Source organism: Ostrea edulis, chromosome 8 (assembly GCF_947568905.1).
Source record: "Ostrea edulis chromosome 8, xbOstEdul1.1, whole genome shotgun sequence".
NCBI lineage: Eukaryota > Metazoa > Mollusca > Bivalvia > Ostreida > Ostreidae > Ostrea > Ostrea edulis.
Window position 1 is genome coordinate 10345370 of NC_079171.1, and position 22712 is coordinate 10368081.

The window sequence follows — 22712 nt, forward strand, 5'->3', positions numbered from 1 at the left end:
TGTTTACACTTATTTTCTGTATGCAGATATTACTCTTTGATCAGATATTATAACTAATGAATTACTTATAAAAAGGACATATCTTTATTCAGTATTATCTATAATACATGTAGATGTGCGCTATGTAATTCCCAATCGGAATTGAAAAGATACTTCCGTGCTTCACCCTTGCTTAATTGGTATGCAGTCTGGCAGTGTTACATGAAGCACATATTTCTTATGTTACACTGAAGAGTCAGTAAGAGTACTAAATGATATTGCACATTAAGAATCAATACATATTACCAAACGATTTTTTTAAACGCATAGCCATGATATCTCAAGCGTTTTCTCTTTTGCTCATACACACACAACCATTTTTTTTAAAAACACTTGCTTATCTTGAAGAGCCACAGTCTTCTCTATTCATAATCAGTTTTCCAATTCTTTCTCTCTAGATTGATTTTTAAAGTTTTTAGAAAGATGTGAAAACTTTTATTTCACTAATTTAAGTGCCGCATGAGACGTACAAGTTATAAGATGATGAACGAGCACATGTAGTATATGGAGGAGAATCTCGGAAATAAAAATTAATGTTCAACATTTAATAACACAAGATCATTAAACAATTTTTTCTCATAATACAAAAAAATAGAATTGATAATATTTTGAGAGAACAAAGAAAGGATTCCAATGAGTTGCTGTTCCTGGCTAAGGAATGTAAACATGTTGTCTAAAAATAAATTGTAAACAAAGGAAATTTTCTGAAGAGTTACTTTCCATACCCTATTGAGCAATCATTACTATGTTGCTATAAATTTGTATAAGCTTTTCATAAATCTTTATTTGGTCGTTTTAAATTTATCCTCTTGTCTTGATGTTTGCATAATATTCTAAAAATTAATTTTGAGCTCTTTTAACATTACATTTAGAATTAATTTGCTAAGTTAATGCTTAATTGCATTGAAACCCCAAAATTGAACCATTGAACTTCTTGGGAAAAGTATACTCTAGAAAATATGTTGTATGTATTTGAAAACATCAATATATCAGTAATGTTCTACCCACCCACACCCCTCTCCTTTACTGGTAAGAAGTGTTTTGATCTGAATTATTTATACACTGTAAATTGATAAGTTAAATTCCAGCTCTGGCAACCATGGGTGCTAAAGGTTTACATGTAGCAGCATGTTTCCAAAGTAAAATATCAAAGGACATATCCTCAATCTACATGTTTTAACTTTTGGTAAATTGCATTTAGATTAATGGTTTATTGTGTTGTTTATTTTTCAGGTTGCAGTTCCCTTCCTTGAAGACTCTGTGGTGATTGATTGAAGTATATGATCAGTCTTGACAATCAAAACCATGTTGATCTTGTACTACTTTCTGTTGCTACTTTTAATCATCATCTTATCCACAAGAACGTTTTTTGTTAAACTGTTATTTTAATAAAAAATAAAAATCTGATGATCAATTTTAACATTGTATTCATTATATAGTTATCCGCTCAGAATTTCTTGAAGAGTGCTACCATTTTTTTTAAATCACAGAACCATGCATGGACCATTAATGCTCTCTTGGTGGTCATGATGACCCCGAACTTTACTTCTGAAAAAAGGCCGATTCTTCTCAAAATTCAATGAAATATGATTGTATGTTCCTGGAACAATAACATATTTCTCAAAAAATATTCAACTAAATATACTCTTTTTTCCGTTTTCTACGCTGGTGGCGATTGAAAAGCATATAAAGGTAGTTTAAGAAAATATTTAATTGTCTTCGTTTGTGTAAAGGGGAAAGCAAATACTCAAAATACATTTGTAAAATTTATTAAATGATAAAATGTAAGAAAACAACAAATTTGGAATAAGTTATCTCCCCCTAGACTGTTGTAATTTTTTCTCTCTACATAAATGGTGCATGCTGTTACGATATGTGGTATATGCTGTTATGGTAATTACAATTTTATAATTAAATACAAAATCAAACACCGGATGCATTGGACATATACGTCACTCTAGATTAGAAAGGAATAGCACTCCAGTTTTTTGTACATCACAGTTGAACGTATAAATTTTGCAGTTCGTCTTTAAGCAATCTAATTAAAATTATAACTTCCATCCGCTCCCTAGTTTTCGATACAGTATCGAAAACTGGGGAGCGGATGGAAGATCTAATTTTAATTACATTGGTCTTTAAGAATTCGTTGGGGAAAAAAACGATACTATCAATCTTAGATATTATTTATGTGGGGTTACATCCAATGGTAGTGAACAATTTTCTTCGATTTGGGGAAACTCACTATTGCATGATGTATATAATTATATTATGGTGCAAAGACATAATACATGATCTATCGGCTAATGCCCGTCCGTTTCTATTGTAATTGATATTACACTACATCTGTGCAGGTGTAGATCTATCACACTTTGGAATATTCATATGTAATTCTCTGTATCAAAATTCGTTTTGATATCTTTACAAATGTCATTCAGTTAACTGTTTTATCTATCAGCTCTATTTCTTAATCTTATAAATGTACAAGCTGTAAATATATTAAGGATAAACACCAAATCTAATTAAACTCACTTTTCATTTATTGTCATGGAAGGCTTTAAATGTCTTTTGACAGATATCGATATCATTAAAATTTTACAGGTTTACGGAGTTTAAATTTGAACATAATGCATGTATGCCGAATAATATTTTTTCTCATTCATCAATAAATTCATACATGGAGGTTCATTCCAACTTTACATCCAAACTTCTACATCTCTGTACCACCTCGCCAAAATTGCGATTTTAACACTGCAATATGTGATTTCTCAGGCATAAACTTACTGTTTCTTTATTTCGTGAACACTCATATCTATTGAAGAAATAATATTCGGGCATTGCAGGGGTGGATGTGATTAACCCATAAATGAAAGAAAACGTGCTTAACATGTTTTGATATATAAAGCTTGACAAAGATCGAGTAAATGATCAAAACGTTTAGAAATTTAGAAATAAATGGAAATAACGAAAATACGTTGGTATACGATATATGGAAAATCTGAAATATTTATAAATCGATTTGATGAAAATCTCTTATCTATATTTCTCACTACCCATGGTAATTAGTAAAACACAGATTTTTATTACGGATATAGGGTTCACGATGGATGTGACCTGTCGACAGGAGATGCTTACTCCTCTAAGGTACCTGATCCCACCTCTGGTATATCCAGGGGTCTGTGTTTGCCCAGCTCTCTATATGGTATTGCTTATAGGAGTTATGAGATTGATAATTGTTCATTATCTTCACCTTTCGTTGCAAATGAATAAATTCTATTGTTCTCAACCTGCACCCAATTCCCCTATCCAGAACAGTAATTTCAGAATTCTGCTAATTAAAAGAACATTGCTCTCTCTCTCTCTCTCTCTCTCTCTCTCTCTCTCTCTCTGTTACGGTACATATTTTTCTCTCGCAGTTGGGGATATTTTATTTTTTCCATCTTTAATTTGGGCTTTGCAATTAAACTTATCTGACAGGGGATATAATTGATTATAAGAAGGACGAACGACAAATGTTTTTCAAATTTCTAAGGGAAGGGGACTGTTTATGATTACCAAACTATGCAATCATTAGGCTGCAGAATAATATATATCTTTGAAACTTTCTAATCGTATAATCTCTTATACATTTTCATTATATATGTGCATCATACTGTTTTAAATACTAGTACAGTATATAGAAACAAACACTAATATGATTGTATATGTTTGAAGGTCAAATCAAATAGTGGTTGTAGAATATATTTTAGAAATGAACAATATAACTTTGTATTATAGGGGGAGGTATTATTTGTACATGTACTTTCCAAAATTGGGGTGTTGATACAGGATACTTATAATGTTCTTTGTTAGTTGACTGTGTATGTACATGTATATATCTTAACTCTTTGGACTGTTTGTTAATTGCTGATATTCTTTAGGCAGAGACCGTGAATTTTAAATTCTGGAGGTCACTACAAATCTAATGACGAGATTAATAATCCATTTATTTTTTTCAAATATGCGTACGCGTCCATGCATAAAAAAAATCAAATAACTTTTAAAATCTTAAATCTATGTATCAGTAGTCAAAATCTGATATCATGATTCCACAATTTTCTTTTATCATGAAAATACAAAGAATTCTAAATGTTAGGATATGATACTATGCTTGTACTTTTATCTACTTTTTCATGTACATGTATCTGTACATATGAAAGCGTGCATAGTACATGTATATATGTAATTTGTTTTATTTGTGCATGCTTCTCACATGTACCGATGGTGTTGAATTTACCACATCATATAATACACGGAAATGTTACATTGCAATATAAACTTTGTTTAGATTGGGTATATTGGGAAATATGTTCCTGAGCAAGTCGTTGACATAAAATTCTAAAACAGTTTGATAGAAGACAAACGATACTCTAAGTAAACAGTATTCTTGATTAAAAATGAAATTGTATGTACAATAAAACCGAAACTATTAATATTGAACACCCTTTAATGGAATGTTAAGTAGTTATGATTGTTATAAGAGGACTTTGCTGTTTTCTGCTTTCTGAAGATCTATTGTCATGTTGCTTTTTCTAAGAAGGATTTTATACTTAAGCCTATGCTGAGTCAGAGAAAGTAAAGATTCTTATTGCTATTTTACTTATGCATGTAATGTGAGGTGTGCATACAATAATTTTTTGAAAGGGTTTCATATCCTCCATAACATTCTTATAACGGTATGATACTAACAAATGAATTGCCTTGAAAATAACAAACAGGGTTTTTTTTTCACGAGGAGTAAAAGTCCTATACAAATCTATTAACCTCTCTCTTTCTCTGTATCTTTCTCATGTATTGTGAAATATATTGGGGGGGGGGGGGGGCAAATAAATTATGAAATAAGTGTAACTTTTAGGGTCTTTTTGATTGACTAGTAAAAATTGTTTTGACGAAATATAAAATGATACAGAGAGTGACTTCGAGTCGCTCTTCGGCATTTGATGAATTTTGTTACTTCTATGAGTGATCGTCATTAAACAATGCTTAACATCTTCTTGAAGTTTCCATGTCATTTGATTTTCTTATTATCAATTGTTTACTATTTTTGTTCGCATAGGAAATATTCAACAGTATTACCATCAGTATAAAAGACAGTGTTGTAAGTTATCTTGCATAAGTGCAAAAAAACAAAAACCAGTATTTACATCGTAAGGTATATAAATGCATATAATAGTACATGTACATATGTACCATCTTTCTTACGAAATTGCATGAGTCTCTATTTATTGTCCCTGTAATCGGTTTTTGGCATGTTTGTCTGCAAAAACTTAAACCGTGGTCATAACTTTTGAATGGATGATGATAGGACTTTCATATTTCACAAGTGTATATTGTATTTCTTGAGACCAGATTTTTCTTCGAGTAGCAATATTTTGACCCTGAAAGAAAAATACTTTGGAGTTTGACCAACTTTGACCTTGGTCACAACTTATAAACGGTCAGTGCAAATGCTTTCATGAAAGATGAAGATAACGAATAGTCAATCTCATGACTCCCATAAGCAATACAAAATAGAGAGTTGGGCCAATACGGATACCTGGACACACCAGAGGTGGGATCGGGTGCCTAGGAGGAGTGAGAATCCCATGTCGACCGGACACACCCGCTATGAGCCTTATATCCTGATCAGGTAAACGGAGTTATCCGTAGTCAAAATCAGTGTGCCAAAAAAAAAACCCGGCTTAACAATCGGTATGAGACATGTCAGACAGCATTTGACCCAAAGATAGTTTGTATTGACGAACTAGGTCGTTATATAACGAACATTTTACAATTCAATTCAATTTATTCTCATATTGCACTAATTACCATAAGGAAGATACATATATACACACAATGTTAATCAAATAATTGATGAAATGTATATGCATTCAAGAGTGCACAATTTGTATTGTTTTAACCTGGAAGGATAACTTTCTTGTGAATGATACATGCATTTATGAATTTGGTAAGATTACTCATATTAAATAACTTTTTACATGGGAACAAAGTAAAGACTTTTATGACATTTGGTCTGTTTGTATGTTTAAAATGTAAGTATTTTTTCTACTCTCACTTAAAGCTGAACAAGTCATGGTATCTCCAACATCATTCTTACATAAAGTACAGATTTTTGGGTACACTATACTTTTTGCCTATCTCGATAGTGATTACTTCTTCTAAATCTTGTTTATATAAGAATTCGTCCTTCCTTCTTTCTGTGTTCGTTCATCGTTCGCTTTCCTTTCAGAGTTCAAGCGGGAAAGAAGAACGTTTTATGAAGTGTGTATACATTCCTTCAATGATTTCTTGGTTTATTTAGTTTGTGAATTACGAGTCTTTGAAAAGACTGTCCAGATTCAGTCAAGAAATGAATTTAGTTTTTGGAAATACACGAGGGTATGAATTGCGATGCTTCACACAGGCATACTTCATGTTAGCATTTAATTCTTTATTTACATTTCATTTTTTTTCTGTCGGAATTCCAAGCCGTTAAATAGACATACTGTATTTATCAAAATCCATGCGTGCATTGTTAACAAATGCATTGCATTCACGAGAAAATGGCTATCATTACTATTTGTAAAGATACCAAAGGCGAAAACAATGAAAATGTAATTATTCAAGAAATGAAACATATAAGGGTATGCGACTCTCTACGCTGGTATAATCTAAAAATGCCTGATTTGTGAGTGTCCCATTTATTAGATATTATTTTTGTTTTCATGACTATCCGATTTAAAAAGATGTGTTGAAAAGAAACATATTACAAAACCAGCTAAAAATAAGCGATTTCTTCGACAACAACACAAAGAACAATCCCAGAAAAAAATGCATTTTGGAGAATCTAGTATCTAAAAGTTCATACTCCATTGGCTCCGACTACTAGTATCTTCACATTTTGTTATGTATATACATGTATATTTTCTATTTTCAGGGGTTGATGTCATTGTCCAGAGTATTTATCTTTTTAAAAAATTAACAGATTTGATTCAAACTTTTTGTATACATGTATATTAAGTATATAATAGAAATTTTGCACCCGTCATTTTTATTTAGATTCAATGAAGTTACAGATATTTTTATTTTACAAGTATTTTATTTTTAAAGTTATAGACTTTGTCATTTCCTTTTAGAATTTGTAACAATCTGTTCTCTGACAGATTCTACTTAATTAGATAAGGAGAGGGTATAAAGGAATCACCAGTCCATTCGTCTGTCAGCCCATCTGTCTGTAGGATTATTACGGATTCATTCTCACTTAGCTAAAATTCTGAAATTGTTATTCCCACTTAGCTAAAACTGTGATTTTCACACCTGAGTGGTTCCTGGGTATGGTCTGTTTTAGACTAACTACCTGTAATTATCAGTCAGGCCTATGAAAGCAAATCATATACATATATGTACAGTATATTATAAGTATATCTCTTCTTATCAGTATGAAATGACAAAGATTTAAATAATGTTTTAATATATAAATGACATTGTCTAGAGGTGTACAAATATAAGTATATTTTTAAAGGATAAGATAGTGTAATTCATTGATGGTTTAACATATGCTTATCTATGTACGTTTAGTGTAAACTGTATTTTATTTCAAAGAGACAAGAGCATGGTTAAATATATAACATTCAAATTGCTGATATTGGAAAATAAGTACATATGCACTTATATTATTGTAACTTACAAATGGCGATCACGTTTTGACAGGAATAAAGTGTGTAAAACAAGAAATGAACAATGTTCAGTAAATAAAAGTGATTCAACTGGAATGTGGAATGATTACTAATTGTAATTGCAATTGAAATAATTTGGATCACACATGTTACAAAATGTAAACACTATGAATATGTACAATGTGCATGTAAACAAAGGGCAGGTTGACTCAAAATAAAACATAGGAATAAGTGTCAAATTTACAATATGAATAAGATACATTTAGGCAAGAGATAAAATAATCATTATGTATATGTTTACACCGCGGTAATATTGTAAAGAAAAAAATGATCTATGACATGCTTGTAAACAATACACTTTGAAGACGAATTAATTAAATCTTTCACTTAGTTATATAACTCAATTTTTTCCAAATCAAATGTAGTATTTTCTTGTTCACATCAAATATTTACCCTAGACCAATCTCAAACTATTTTTCTTTCACACAATAAGCCCAGTATTTGTTATAATTTTTCATTCTATCACATTTGCAATATGATTCATCATAGCAATTTCTAATATGATTTTCACTATGTAACACTTTAAACAAAAATTTGAACATCCTAGAATATGGAATAATTCAAGAACATTGAAATGTTTAGTCCATGAATGGTTTATTACTTCTGCCATGGATTTTAAAACTCTCTCTCTCTCTCTCTCTCTCTCTCTCTCTCTTTCTCTCTTAGTTTATGAGATCGCTTCGTTAGAAGAGCAACTGTTCTCCCTCTGATTCCTGAACACCAAGTGGAGGATGTGTGGTTTCAGGCGCTGGAAGATGATGATGGCCAGGACGCCCTACGTTTCAAGGACTATGTTAAATATACCACATTGTCTATAAACGTACTGAAACAACTTCTCAGGGTCCATTTGAAGAATAACTGATACATGTTCTAAATATATACATACACATTTGATGTGTTTACATCAGTAAAACTACGCAATGCTAGAGAGAGAGAGAGAGAGAGAGAGAGAGAGAGAGAGAGAGAACTACTCTTTGTTGACGATTTAGGGGAATGTAACGATATAAACACAGACGCATTTTTGTGAGGTTTTAAAATATATTTGCTATATAAAATATACCATCTGAAGTTACATGCATATTACTTGACGTGTTTTGCTGTACCCAAGAAAATTATATCCCATTCATGCAACATAAATTTGTATCGTTTAGTACCTCTATTCAATGTATTTTGTAAATACCCACAGCATGCAGGCCGACATATTATATTCGTATGTATTGTAACATGTACATGTATATTACATACACGTGTAAGCAGACCTGTTATATATAGTCCTTGGTGTACATGACATAACAAGTAATTTTATCCGACTCAATCGACGTTTTCAATCGAAATGTTTATATTTATCACCAAGCCATTTTATTTTCCATAATTCATTTGAATAGGAAGACATCGAACAGCGCCTTCGAAAATATGATTGCGTTCTACTCATAAATTTTTGGCAAATACACGCATTATTTTCCTCACTCTAATTAACACAAGATTCTGTCGCAAAATGTCTATGAACACGACAATCTGATTAAAATTAGATCTTCCATCCGCTCCCCAGTTTTCGATACGTCGCGTGGCGACGTATCGAAAACTGGGGAGCGGATGGAAGATCTAATTTTAATTAGATTGTGAACACGATAAAGTTACATGTAAATGCATAATGTATTTTCCATAGCATGCCAGTTTTTAAGTCTTTGATCTCAATTAGTATTTTTATATGAAAAGTTAGAATTATAACTTTTAGAAAAATATTCTAGAAGAATCATATGAAGTCGATGACGTTGTTCCGAAAAAGCGACCGTCGGAAGACAGCGTCAAAGTTAACAATGCAATATTGTAACGTTATTTTCTCAATATCAGCAACAAATAAATGGTACATGTTATATATGAATGAAACGAGAAAATTATCACCTTTCTACCTGCAAAATATGATCGGTTTTTGAAGCGCGACCAATTTTGGCCAAAAATGTCCCTTGTCCTTTTCTAAATGTGTTTCATGTATAAAACTAAAGAATTAATCTCACGTCTTTCTTTTTTTTTTTTTTTTTTGAAATGGAATTTTACTGCCCAATTTTAATACTAAACCAAATTACCTGTGATGTGTTACAAAACAGATTATAGGTTACCTGTCATTATTTTCCTTTGTTCTTTGACACCCTTACCTGTGCACCATTCCCGTCTAGCTAAAAGCAGTCACCCGTACATATTTCAGAATTTTAGCTAAGTACGGTATATATAGTCTTTTAGATATGATTTTGTCAAAGACATTTTTTTCTGAGAAAAACATATAAATATAATGCTTTCCAAGCCTCCTTTCGAGTCTGTAAGGATGCAGCGAGTGAATGCATGAATGATACCCTCTGTGGTCGACAAATCAGACATCATTCACTTCAAATTTTCCTTCCTTCATGCAACAGCCTTATGGACCCTTTTTTGCCCTTCGATAACATTGAAATAACTTAGCTAGCAAAAGATCGAACCGGGTATTGAAAGACCTGATTTCCAAAGACTATATATACCGTATGTATTACATGTATTTATCAAAATATCGAAGCTCTACTGTGTCATCACTCATTCACTGTGTTTTGACAAATAACTGCATTAAAGGTGTCAACTTATTTTTCTTCAGTGTCTCGGATAAATTTGGCCCAATTGTTCTTTACGAAGAAGTCTAACATTGAGAAAGAAGAGGTTTCGATAGGACCGATTTTTGGTCCATCGGTAAATAAGAAACTAGATTATAAGTGTAGTTGGTAATATTCAATAACGTCTCCTTTATCATATTTCTTTTTTCCCCATGACCAACATATAATAGTTACGTCATTAAGGTATATATGAAGGGCCTAACTGAAACCATTTGTGAGGACTGTAGCGAAAAACTGCATATCATTGATCATTCTAAAAATGTTTCAGAATTTAAATTTACGGGAAAAAAAATGTAAAAATACTATTAAAGAGTAAAATTTTAACGCAGATTTTTAATATTGTAAAGGTATCTAAAAATATTCTTGTAATGAAGACCATCAGAATTCCATGAAAAGTGTTTATGCTCTATTGTAAAATCTATGCTAGATATATATTATTTACATTAATATAGAAATAACAGCGAGATACCGGTATATAAAACAAACTCCTGCAGTAAACATATGTATATAGATATCATATATAGAATAACATTCTATACACGTCAATGTGTACTATTTACAAGGTATCCGGTTATTTGCTGAACAATCCACGCTCAATACAATGAAAATTAAAAAAAAAAAAAAAAAAAAGGATATAAAATAACAACAGCAGCTCTATCAAGTACTCATATAGAGTGTTAGTCATGCAAACAGGTAACTGCATATTCCCAGGACTAAGCATGAGCAAGACTTCCCCTAACTTCAGGTAGTCGCAGGTCACAAAGGGATTTTCAACATCAAAAATATGAGCTAGATTCCATAACCTTACACAATTATTTTCCCTCTATATCCAGATGTAGAAAACATCCCCTTAACTGTCCCTGTTTCGTATGAACGGAGAGAAATGCAGGTGTCCTTTTGACAGGTTGGGTCAAGGACCTCTTATTCCAGAATTATCTAGGTCAACAAGAGTTCCGCAAGAGGGGGTATATCCCCTCTCAATGAGTGTCTATAAGCTTTTTTCATAATGTCCGGTAGTTACATTAACCTTTGGACCCCGAGATCATATAGGGGTTTTCCTGTGTTGATAAGAAATTTACATAGTCGAGCAAAAATATTGTTGCCTCTAGAGTGTCGAAAAGCTTTTCCTATGAAGTTATGTGGTGACTTTGACCTTTGATCCCAAGAATCAACGGTCTTCTACCTCTTTTGATAACAAAGCTACATGTAAAGTATCAACTCAACCAAGCAAAAATATGGCCTCTAGAGTGTCTACAAGACCAGTGTTACACACACACATACGAACACACTAACATACACACAATAACACATGTATAATTATAAAATTAATATTGACGTTAACTTTATTGTTTTGATCTGCTGTGCACAATTAATTGGTTTAGGTATGTATTGAGTCTCCTATAAAATTTGGCGAAGTGAAAAAAAAATATTTTAAAAAAAACACCCACCCCAAAATAGTATTTGAAAACACTAATTGATGGCTATGCTTCCAAACGTTTCGGTAGCAGAAAAAAGTCGTTATTGACCTTTGACCCTACCAAGACCTTGAAATTGTGACCTACACTCACAAATGTATAAGCCCGTGGGGGTCCGAGTTAGAATAGGTCCTCGGCACCCCCTTGCTTGTCGTAAGAGTTGACTAAATGGAGCGGTCCTTCGGATGAAACCGCAAAAACCGAGGTCCCGTTTCACAGCAAGTGTGGCATGATAAAGATCCCTCCCTACTCAATGGCCATAAGCGTCGAGCATAGGCCCTAATTTTGCAGCCCTTCACCGGCAGTGGTGACGTCTCCATATGAGTGAATTATTCTCGAGAGGGACCTTAAAAATATTCAATCAATCAATCACAAACCTATATATATTTATATTTATGTGTTATAGTGTGAAACAATATTTTTAACTTTTTCTAGATACGTGCATTTTTTAACGAATTGAATTTTAATTTTGTACGAAATCACCATGACTCATATAATCGCAAAATTAACATTAATATTTAGATACGTGTTGCATTGAGTACCAACATGATAATACGGAAATAGAAAGGCTAACAACATAAAGCATCCAATACTTTCCCGTATACGCAAAGTTAAATTGGTGGAGGGTACCATATATTTTTTGTCATGTATTTCAATGTTATCTTAATGTTTTTTCTGGAAAACAAACACAAAGCACACAACTGCAAACGTTGGAAATTATGAAAATAAGTTTAAGATTGTTTTCAAAAAAGAAAAAAACAAAACATCACATGAGCCAAAATTGTATTCCTATCGAAATCTTTTTTCACAAACGGTCGAACTATGATTTGAAAAGCTCACGTGAAAGCTCTATCGTTTCGACGGAAGACCTTAAAAATAAAACTCTATGCTTACGCTGCAAAATACACCTGTACAATGCATTCAGTGTTATTTGTTAAATTGAATAGAGTACAACTTGAGAAGCGAAAATACAATCTTAGCAATAATACCACGGGGAGCATGTATACCAAGTTTTGTAATCATAGTCTCATTAGTACTTTAACTTTTTCCGCCACGATTAACCATGAAAGTTTGACATTGAGAAGTTAAGGCATTTTCCTCTCACCATAAGGGACATGTGTATCAGGTTTGATTATTTTTGCCTGTATAATACTCTTTTATCCTTCCCACAATGTTCTGATAGATGAACACACGCGCGCACACATACAGAGAGAGAGAGAGAGAGAGAGAGAGAGAGAGAGAGAGAGAGAGAATCATAATACTAGTATCATACAGTCCGTCTATGGGGGTGCATTTAATTTTTCTAGCCCTGTTAGTATTGTTTCAATCTGTTTTGTGCTAATAGAATTCTAATATTTGACGCATATATAGACTATGATGTTTGAACATGTGTATCAGGTCTAATTATAATAGCCTTGCTAGTACTGTTTCTATCTTGTTTCGTGCTTGTGATATAGAACTATCCCCGTCTGTAAGTTTGACAATAGCCTTTGACCTTCCATAGTTATGGGAAAGATATATGTACCGAGTGTTATGATCCTAGCTCAATAAGAACTCTGCTTTATCTGATTCACAAAGTACGAGCAGATAGAGGAAATAACAGCTAGATCCTCCATGCTATATATCGTCTATAATGGACGTATATTAAAGTTATATAAATGAAAAATACAGTTTATAATATTTTAGTTTTGAATGAAACATATAGGCCTAGAGTGTATGAATTGTGTTACAGCTATTAAGAACTAAAAGGATAAAGTTATCTAATATAAAGGCAAACCTATCTCTAATAAATGATATATGCTATTTTGTTTAGCAATATCAAATGAAAACACAGCTAGTCCCAAAAACAAATTTGAAAATGGAGATAGATTGGGGGGGGGGGGGAGATTTAACTTATCATTTAATTCCAAATGCATTCAAGGCGCATGCGTTGAGGATGTGTGACTGAACAGGAAATTCCAAATATTCAATGACCTTTCACTTAATTTGCTCCAAAAGCGACGGCAGTGAAAATTCTAAGCTATCATCTTACAAGTGCAATCGCAATCGTCTTCAACAATTTTTGCTTTTGTTTACTAATCATTTCCATTATATTTCAGTTTGGATATATATTTCTTTTAAAATTGTGCTAATATATGTGTGCTTTTATTGTGAAATTACATATCAGTGGTTGTTTTTGCTGTTTTCTTCGTTCTGTGATTTATTTTTCAATTGGGATTTCTTTATTTCTGGAAACGGTAAGAAAATTTCAATAAATAAATATTCAGATCTGATGGTCCTCTCGACACTTTTCAATATTAATTGATAAAGTGCTTATTATCTTACAGATGGCAGAAAGAGCATCCAGCAACCAGAGAACTCAGATCGGGTGAGTTTAAAATTACACACGTACTTAATCTGTAATCGTTAGTGACATCAATGATTGTACATGTAACCATGTACAGCTATACTAAAACTAATAAACTCTTGTCCTCGCATTCTACGCATAAACTTGAGCAAGAGAAATGAAGAGAGTAAAGGGGGACATCTCTCTATTTTCAACTCATGGTGCAATCTTTTATTCTAATTTTGTTTAGTGTCGTTTTACTTTTTATTTTATATATTAACAAATGTGGGGTGTTTTTTTTTCACTTTGGAAAATCGTGCAATATTTAATATACTTTTTGAAATGTATCTTACATATTGATGACATTTTCAATGAATATGAAATGAAGTGAAAGAAAGAGAGAAAGAAAGGAGAGAAGGAAGGAAGAAAATCCCTACCATGCACTGAGGACATTTATTGAACTGATTACCTGCAAATTACACTATGAGACAGACCTACCCATAACAACAATATATTTATTTCTCCCCTTGTCATTGTTATTTTACTTTTCCTCACACAAACATTGTAAGAACGTCCCAACTTTGTAAATTTGATTGATGTGACAGAGAAAAAGAGAGAGAGAGAGAGAGGGGGGGGGGGGTTAGCCCTGTTATGTAGACATGCATATTCTGTTCTTACTGTTATATTCCCCATATATATTGATTAGCTGTGGGGATATGCCCGTACTGAAATCTCTCTCTCTCTTTCTACAATTCGAAAGGGAGTATTGGATAAACCTCTGTGGATGTTCCTGATGCAATAAGAAATACTTATTTCTTTTACAATAGCATAACATGTGTATATTTTCACCAAGACATTGTGTCACAATGATCCTTTCTATGACGGTGCTGGTTGTATAAAAAACTGAAGATAACGAACAGTGTTAAAAATATACCATCGCTTTATTTTAATACAAGTTTATTTACATTTCTACTTGTGAATCACTTTTACATCTTCACTGCCAAACACGATCTCTCCTTTCTCACGAGGTGCTAGCTCCTAATTGATTCTCTCACACAGAACATTCTCTCCACCCAAGACCCAAATTCATGCTCTCTTGTGTTCATCTCACAAAATTTGGTAGCATGTGAATTATACATTGACTGTGCTGGATGCAAAAGAAAACTATTAGCTAGACATTTGCTTTTCAAATTTAATTTTATAAATTAAGTCAATATGATAAAGAATTGTGTAACCATAATAATGTTGTTCAAGCTAGGAAAATATGCATTATAATAATTATGAGAGCTTAGAAATAAGCTCCTATAGTCTAAGATATAAACTTGTAGCTATTTCAGACAACCATTGCAGCACCATATAGCTGTAATTGGTGCATATCTTTTGTAGAAAACAAATCTTATTTTTCCGATCATACAATAAGTAAGAATATTGAGATCCCTGTTATCATGTGCCAAAGTGTCTATATAGTAACATCGAAGACATATATAAAATAAACAGAAGGCAATCGAATCAGTTAATTATAAATCCTGAACAATCACTCTGATTCCCTCTATGTACACGACACTTCTAAGAAAAGGGTTCAGCTCCCTGCTACTTTAAACCAAACTCTCTCGCTCATATTTCAGAGAGAGAGAGAGAGAGAGAGAGAGAGAGAGAGAGAGAGAGAGAGAGAGAGAGACTAAATACACGTAAATATATCTATTTTTAAGGACGTTAACATTTTAGGAATTTTTTCATTCAGCAACAAATGATTGGATCCACCACATACATCAGCTCAAGAACGAAATGCACAATATACAGAGGTGCTGATAAGAAATTTGATACTTTTCGAAACATGTTGTCGAGCTTGGCGAGAGAAAGTTTTGGAGTTTGAGGCCCATGTGGGGAGCTATAGGGTGATAAAACAGAGGCTCTGAGAATAGAACATGGCTTCATCCTAGTGAAGAATAGGTTTTGATAATCTGGATCTTATTAGAAAAAATATTTAAAACTTTAGTGACCCAAGTTTGGTGAAGAAACTTTAATTTAAACTACACTTGCTGAACAAATATGAAATATTTGTTATCTTATTCACATTGTAACATATCTCAGCATAGTTTCTTAGTTAATCCCGAGTTACACATTTATATTACCGTTGTTTGAAAGAACAAGATAAAAAGTTATCAAAATCCCGAAGAACATTACGAGCTCAACATCCATCGAATTGCTATATAGAAAATGTGATCAAGTAATTTCTTATTATACTGTCAATGTTACTATGAGAATCAGACACAATTAATAAGCTTTAGAAAATCTGTGAATACTGTCTATGATAAGAAATTCAAACTATCTTCCTATTAAGTAAATATCTACTGCATGACCATAGCTACGTACATGTATATAACCGTTAATGGGTCATTTAATGTCAAAATCGATTGACTATAGCAATTCATGCGCGGATCCCGGATTTTTTCAGATGTGTTGAAATTGGGTACCCCCCCCAACACCCCGTAACTCCTAAAAAAACATACATGTAAAAGGCTTATGTTAATCCAAAGCTCAAAATCCTAAGGGGGGGGGGGGTAATCCTTTAGTGTATCCATGGGTTTTCACTATCGTTTACTAATTGTCAGTAAATATGATCTTCAATTATCCTGCCTGATAGATTAGTGTACAGTTTCTCTTCGATCAATTTCTAATGATGAACTAAAATTCTACCAAAGCCATGCAGTAGCTAGCATGCAATATCCATTGTATCTCAAAACTGTATATAGATACCGTATCACTTCTAAATGAAAATTTAAATTGTTTAATGTATGAGACGATGTAGTAATATGTCAACATCAGCAGAAGGTTTACAACAGAGAATAGATATTCAGAAATAAATTGTAATGATTGGTGTTAAGAAAACAAAAATCATTGTCTCGAAAAAGGCTAGGAGAGGTTAGATTCTAGAACAATCATGTTAAATATACACCCTATTATATAAGTACTTGGGTACCTTTTTTCTGCATCTGGCAGTTTTAGTACACATTAAATCTGAACTATAAGATAAGATAGGTTTATTCCAATTTTGGGCCCAGAGGGCATAACAGTAAGACAGTTTATAAAGAAGGAAATTCAAAAAAGAAAGAAAGTTTTTTAGAAATTGAAAAAAAAACCCACCCAACTTTTTATGTTTAGCAAAGAAATTCAAACAAGCATGCATTTCATCTTTTTGCCCATGCACACAATAAAACCAATTATTTTATTAATTTTGAAATATGGCAATTAACTCCGGCTCATTAGGAGGGGAACTTCATTATTTGTTGTTAAATTAAAATTAAATGTGAAAAGGTTTGTTAACGAAAGAAAAGCTTTCGTGATATTAAAGGAGAAACTGTACGGATTTTTAATACGCTTACTGATGAAAAAATCATCAAATACTGTGTTCTGAAAAGCCACCTATGTTGAATCTAATCGGGAAATTCATCTAGAACAATATATGCAACTAATAACAGTGACATAGTGTTTAAATTATAATGTGTCGTATAATCACTCCATTTTCTTTGTTGATATATGTATACATTTGTATGTATTTTCTTGCTGCCCCTTGAGAACCATTACAATGTAGTTGGAAAAGTTTTATTTCACGCTTGCTCCCACCCCACCTCAACCCCTCGTCAAGAATAACCATTCATAGAACACCCCCCCCCCCTCCCTATTAAACTTCGTTTAGTTTAAATAATTTTCATTCCTCCCAACATGTGTGTCGCTGAATTATCCCAAGAATTAAATCTCATAAATTTTGTCAGCGTTTGCAGTGCACAGGTTCCTGAATTGTTTATCTCACTTTGTGGAATGAGTCAGCCATGATGTGTTGACTCGCGTTGTGCACTTTGATGAAGAAAATGATACTCCCATAAACTTAACGCACAGAATGTAAAAGGCAGCAAATGTATCCTGAACTGGTGTGTTTTCTCAAATTCGAAAGAGAATATTGGGTAAACTTTTATAAGAGTGTCTATAGCTACGTAAAATAGTACTTTTCATTGTCTTTACAACGATAACACACGTGCCTATTCTTTCCTAAGAGATTACGTCGGGGAGAGAGAGAGAGAGAGAGAGAGAGAGAGAGAGAGAGAGAGAGAGAGAGAGAGATGGTTACCAATCGCTGTACCTTGATTTGATAAATAAATCATGGAGTTAATAGTAAAATTTAAATCCTTGTACAAATGTAAATGTTGACACTTTATTCTTTTTTAAGTGGCTCAGGTGACCTATTGACATTGGTCTTCGTCCGTCGACGTGTGTCGAGCGTCGTCCATCGTCCGTTAACAAAGCATCTTTATAACTTCTTGAAATTGTTATCATTTTTGAAGCACCTCTAGCATAAGAGCATTGATTGTATATTGTTTAACGCCCCTCTGGAGAATCTTTCACTCATATGGATATATGTCCGGGGAAAAAAAATGTGAAAATGACATTACCACCCCTGGGGTCTAATGGGCGGGGCCAGATATGCTTGAAAAGTCTATATTTTCACAACTCTTCTATGTATTGTCAGGGGCGGATCCAGGAATTGCGGTTACGGGGCCCGGGGCGCCACTTCACGAGGGTGCGCCCCCCTCTAAATCCGCCATTGATTGTTATGATATGTACACGAAGCCCTCTATTAAAATTGTGATATCCATAGTCAAGGGTTCAGGCGCTATAGGGCCATACATGGTGAAAATGTATCAAATGTAAGAAAATCTTTTCTACTCCATGCATATATTTGAGAAGGTGTCCATGAAGTGTTTGTCCTGTCACAGGCACTTGAATTTCTGTCAATAAGTCACTCATAAAGCCCATACAGAGAATCCCTCGTATAAGCCTCAATATAGTCTTTTGGGCACTTATAAATTATTATCTTTCAAAACGCATACAATTCCTATTCAATTACAGGAGAAAAATGGAAGTTTGAAGCATATTAATAATTTTAACATTCTGTTATGACTTATCCAAAATTAGGGCCTCCTCGGGCACACAGCAATTAGGAGCCATGAAATTTACAATTTAGGTAAAAAGGGGTATATATGGCACGCCAAATTCACAAATATGAGCTAAACATAGTTTCACAGTTGATAAACTAGGTTTATCGACTGTAAACTATATAGTTTACGGACCGTAAACTATAGTTAACGACGTTAATCTATATTTCACATCTGTAAACCATAGTAAACAGATAATCTATGTTTCACAAGCGTAAACTATAATTAACAATGAAAACAATCATTAGCGATTGCAAAACATAGTTTATCTGATAAATACGGTTTCACGATTGTAAACTACAGTTTACAAGTCTAAACTATTATTAACGAATGTAAATGATAGTTTACGGTTTGTAAGTTTATAGTCATTTAATGCGCCGAATTCACAAAAAAGTGATAAACACAGTTTTGTTTAATATAGTTTATGAGTAAAAATGGCAGTTAGCTATAGTTTACGATCAAAAACTATAATTAACGAATGTTAAACATAGTTTATTTGATAAATATAGTATCACAATTTGTGAAACTAGGGTTAGCAATTGTGAACTTAGTTAACGAATGTAAATTATAGTTTATAAATGTAAATCTGTATTTATCAACAAAATCTATTGTTAACGTTTATTCAAAGACAGATAAACTTGGATTAGCATTGTAAACTATAGTTTACAACCGTTAAATATAGTTTTACGGATGAAAACTATAGTTAACGAATCGTTAACTATAGTTTACGGTCCGTAAACTATAGCTTACAGTCGAGAAACTATGTTTAGCTCATTTAGTGAATTTGGCGTGCCATAGGTATATACATCGACTGTTAAATAAGGCCTCAGATTGTGACTTTTTCTTTCTGACTCGGAGTTGTTTTCAGTGATGTACAGATGTTGCGGGGGGAAATAGATATTCCAAAATAACACGTACATATATAATGACATTTTGGTGAAAATATTCAATCCCTTTGAAGTCGCCACTTTGTTTTATTCTAATTCAGAAAATGTGAAATTTCACACCTCCTAAAAAAATTGCTGTAGGTCCTAAATGATTTATATATATTTTATCTTAGAAAAGTAATTTGTTTTTGCAATTGTCTTTGGAGTGAAAAAAAAAAGATGAATGTATACATACATATTACATATGATATTATATACTATCTCAAAGTGGAAAACATTTCAAGTTTTGTGCTGTCGGGTTCGGCATACCTTATATTGCAAACTTAGTTTGGCGGTGAGACTTGAACGAGAATCCAAGAGTTACTGTGATCAAGTAATCATCATGATTAGTGATTATGTTGGGTCAGATTACGGTAATGTGTTTAGATATTTAATATTTCAGCGTTCTGTTGCAAAACACTCAGCGTTCCATGCAAACCGAAAACTCCTACCCCCTCTATATGGCTGAAGGTCCTAAAGTCGAGCGTGCCCAGTAGTCGTGCGCCATTTTGTTTGTTGTCATTGTTGGGGCCCATGCCTAAATATTACGTCATGAGGAGCTGATTTTTTAAGATAATTAAAGAGAGCATCCATATTTTTACAATGAGTGAAATATGGGAAGCAAACAGGAAGGATTGATAATAATACAATTATACACCCAAAATACCCGCCATTTTGTTAATGCTTTTTTCCCTGACTGTGAAAGCACGTGTTAATCATGCTGAACCGCAACCGGTGGCCGTACCAAGCACATGGCTAATTAGCATAATCCAATGTGAAGGTTGTGGTGTATTTCGATTGGTTTATAAGGACAAACATTTTATTTGTTCGTTTATTGAAAAGTTGGTAGTCCTTATGCATTTGGAATGTTGCTCAAAATGTCGGGAATTAGTGCATAGCCATACAAGTTATCTCTTTTAATGTTTTTAAACTTCAAAGAAAAAAAATCAAATGTTAAGTTGAGACAATACAGTCCTAGTCGACTTATCAATGTCTATCTGGCTGTGAAGGATGTGTGCATTAGTGTCCGTAAGGCAGCGAATAAGTATACGCCTAGTGTCACCATCCAAACCTTTTCACGTGGAAAGGAAATGTTCACATGGAGAAGGGCACTATGGGATTTATTTGATTTAATGTAATATTTTTCTCTATTCACTGTATGGAAGTGCAAATGCATAAAAGGAATGTGGTAAAAACGTTGCTGAACAATAAAATGTGTTTCCTTAGCCTCATTTTACTGCTACATCCGGGTGCACGACTACTGGTCCTAAACAAATATGGCCGACGTTGAACTTCACTTGTTTTGTGCCTCAACAATACATTTGATAAACTGCTTTGGAATATTTTGAATAAAGAGAAAGTAAGATTTTAACATGGTAAGTTAAAATATCATGTGAGATTAGCTAATATTTCATTTTACTATTTCTTGAAACGAATATTTTCTTAAGCGCACGACTACTGGGCACTCGAGGGTATATGAATGAGTACGAATACATACATGCCAACTTTTAAGAATCCCCATGGGAGATTTTGCGCGCGACAACCTTTTTTCAAAGCTCAAAATTCATGACATTAAAGCATGAAAATAAATATTTGTCTTTTGAAATAAAATATCAATAAAATCATTGTAAATGTATCATATATTAATACAACATCAAGTGTGTTTGACCATTAACTATATAAAAAAAAAAAACTTTGAAAGATATACATAAATATTTTATTAAAATCATTTATTCAGCAAAAAAAATCCTCTCCAACAACAAGTCGCATACATATTATCAAATAATACTTTAGGTTGCATCCTTTTACACCATACAATAAACATTGGCTGGTCTATGTATCAAAATTTGAATTAAAGCACATGCATTTAGGTATGACTACAAAGGCAATCTTGCTTGTCTGTAAACATGGGCTTGCAGAGTCTGGTGGGTTAATCTGCATTGCAACCAGAAAAGGAGTGATCTGCCTTGCTATGAAGTTTGCGAACAAAACCTTTGCACCCATGACATCTGAAATAATTACCAGGAAAAAAACACATCAAAATATACGATTTTACTTGTAAATTAAGGCTACTTGCTAAATATAAAATTCAGTACAGACTTATGCGAATTACACATCACAAAGTATATTTAATGAATACTACACTATATAGATTATATAATACATCGCTTCAGACAGATATATTTGGATAACCTATATTCTAATAGTTGGAAAAAATATATATTTGACGTATCTTATTGCAAATTTTGAATGCTGTCAGCGAGAGGCAAAAATCGGGAATGTCCGATTGTTTGGTGGTGACACTATCATCGTTGTCATTCACGTTTGTGTAAAGGATATGCCAATTTGAAATCCGTCTTCCCGATTAATTACTATCAAAACATGCTTCGTACTGTCCAATAAACACCCCGACACAGGCAGACCAACCCGACACTATGCGACACAGGTAAACAGCAATGGCTGACTATTGTCCCGATTTCTGATTGGCCAGTTCAGAAATGACGCGGGATTTCAAATTCCGGTTGGAAATGGGGGTTTTTTGTCGTAAAATGGGAGATATTTTTAGAA

At 33.1% G+C, this 22712-nt stretch overlaps 1 protein-coding gene across 15 annotated transcripts in view; it reads left to right on the forward strand.

Annotated features, from left to right (window-relative positions):
- The first annotated feature begins 13793 nt into the window (after nt 1-13793).
- The window catches only part of LOC130049912 (uncharacterized), a 53670-nt gene continuing 44751 nt past the window's right edge, over nt 13794-22712 (forward strand). For 8 of the 15 annotated variants that reach the window (XR_008798268.1, XR_008798271.1, XR_008798269.1 and 5 more), the window contains exons 1-2: nt 13794-14138; nt 14229-14269. Coding sequence is in view for 5 of the 15 variants with exons in the window: in XM_056148159.1 (XP_056004134.1) it covers nt 13871-14138; nt 14229-14269 (309 nt within the window). In the remaining 10 variants the exon portion in view is untranslated. Of the gene's footprint in view, nt 14139-14228; nt 14270-18036; nt 18190-20321; nt 20519-22712 lie in introns of those variants that run through there. The other 7 variants (XR_008798275.1, XR_008798277.1, XM_056148163.1 and 4 more) reach the window with 3 other exon arrangements.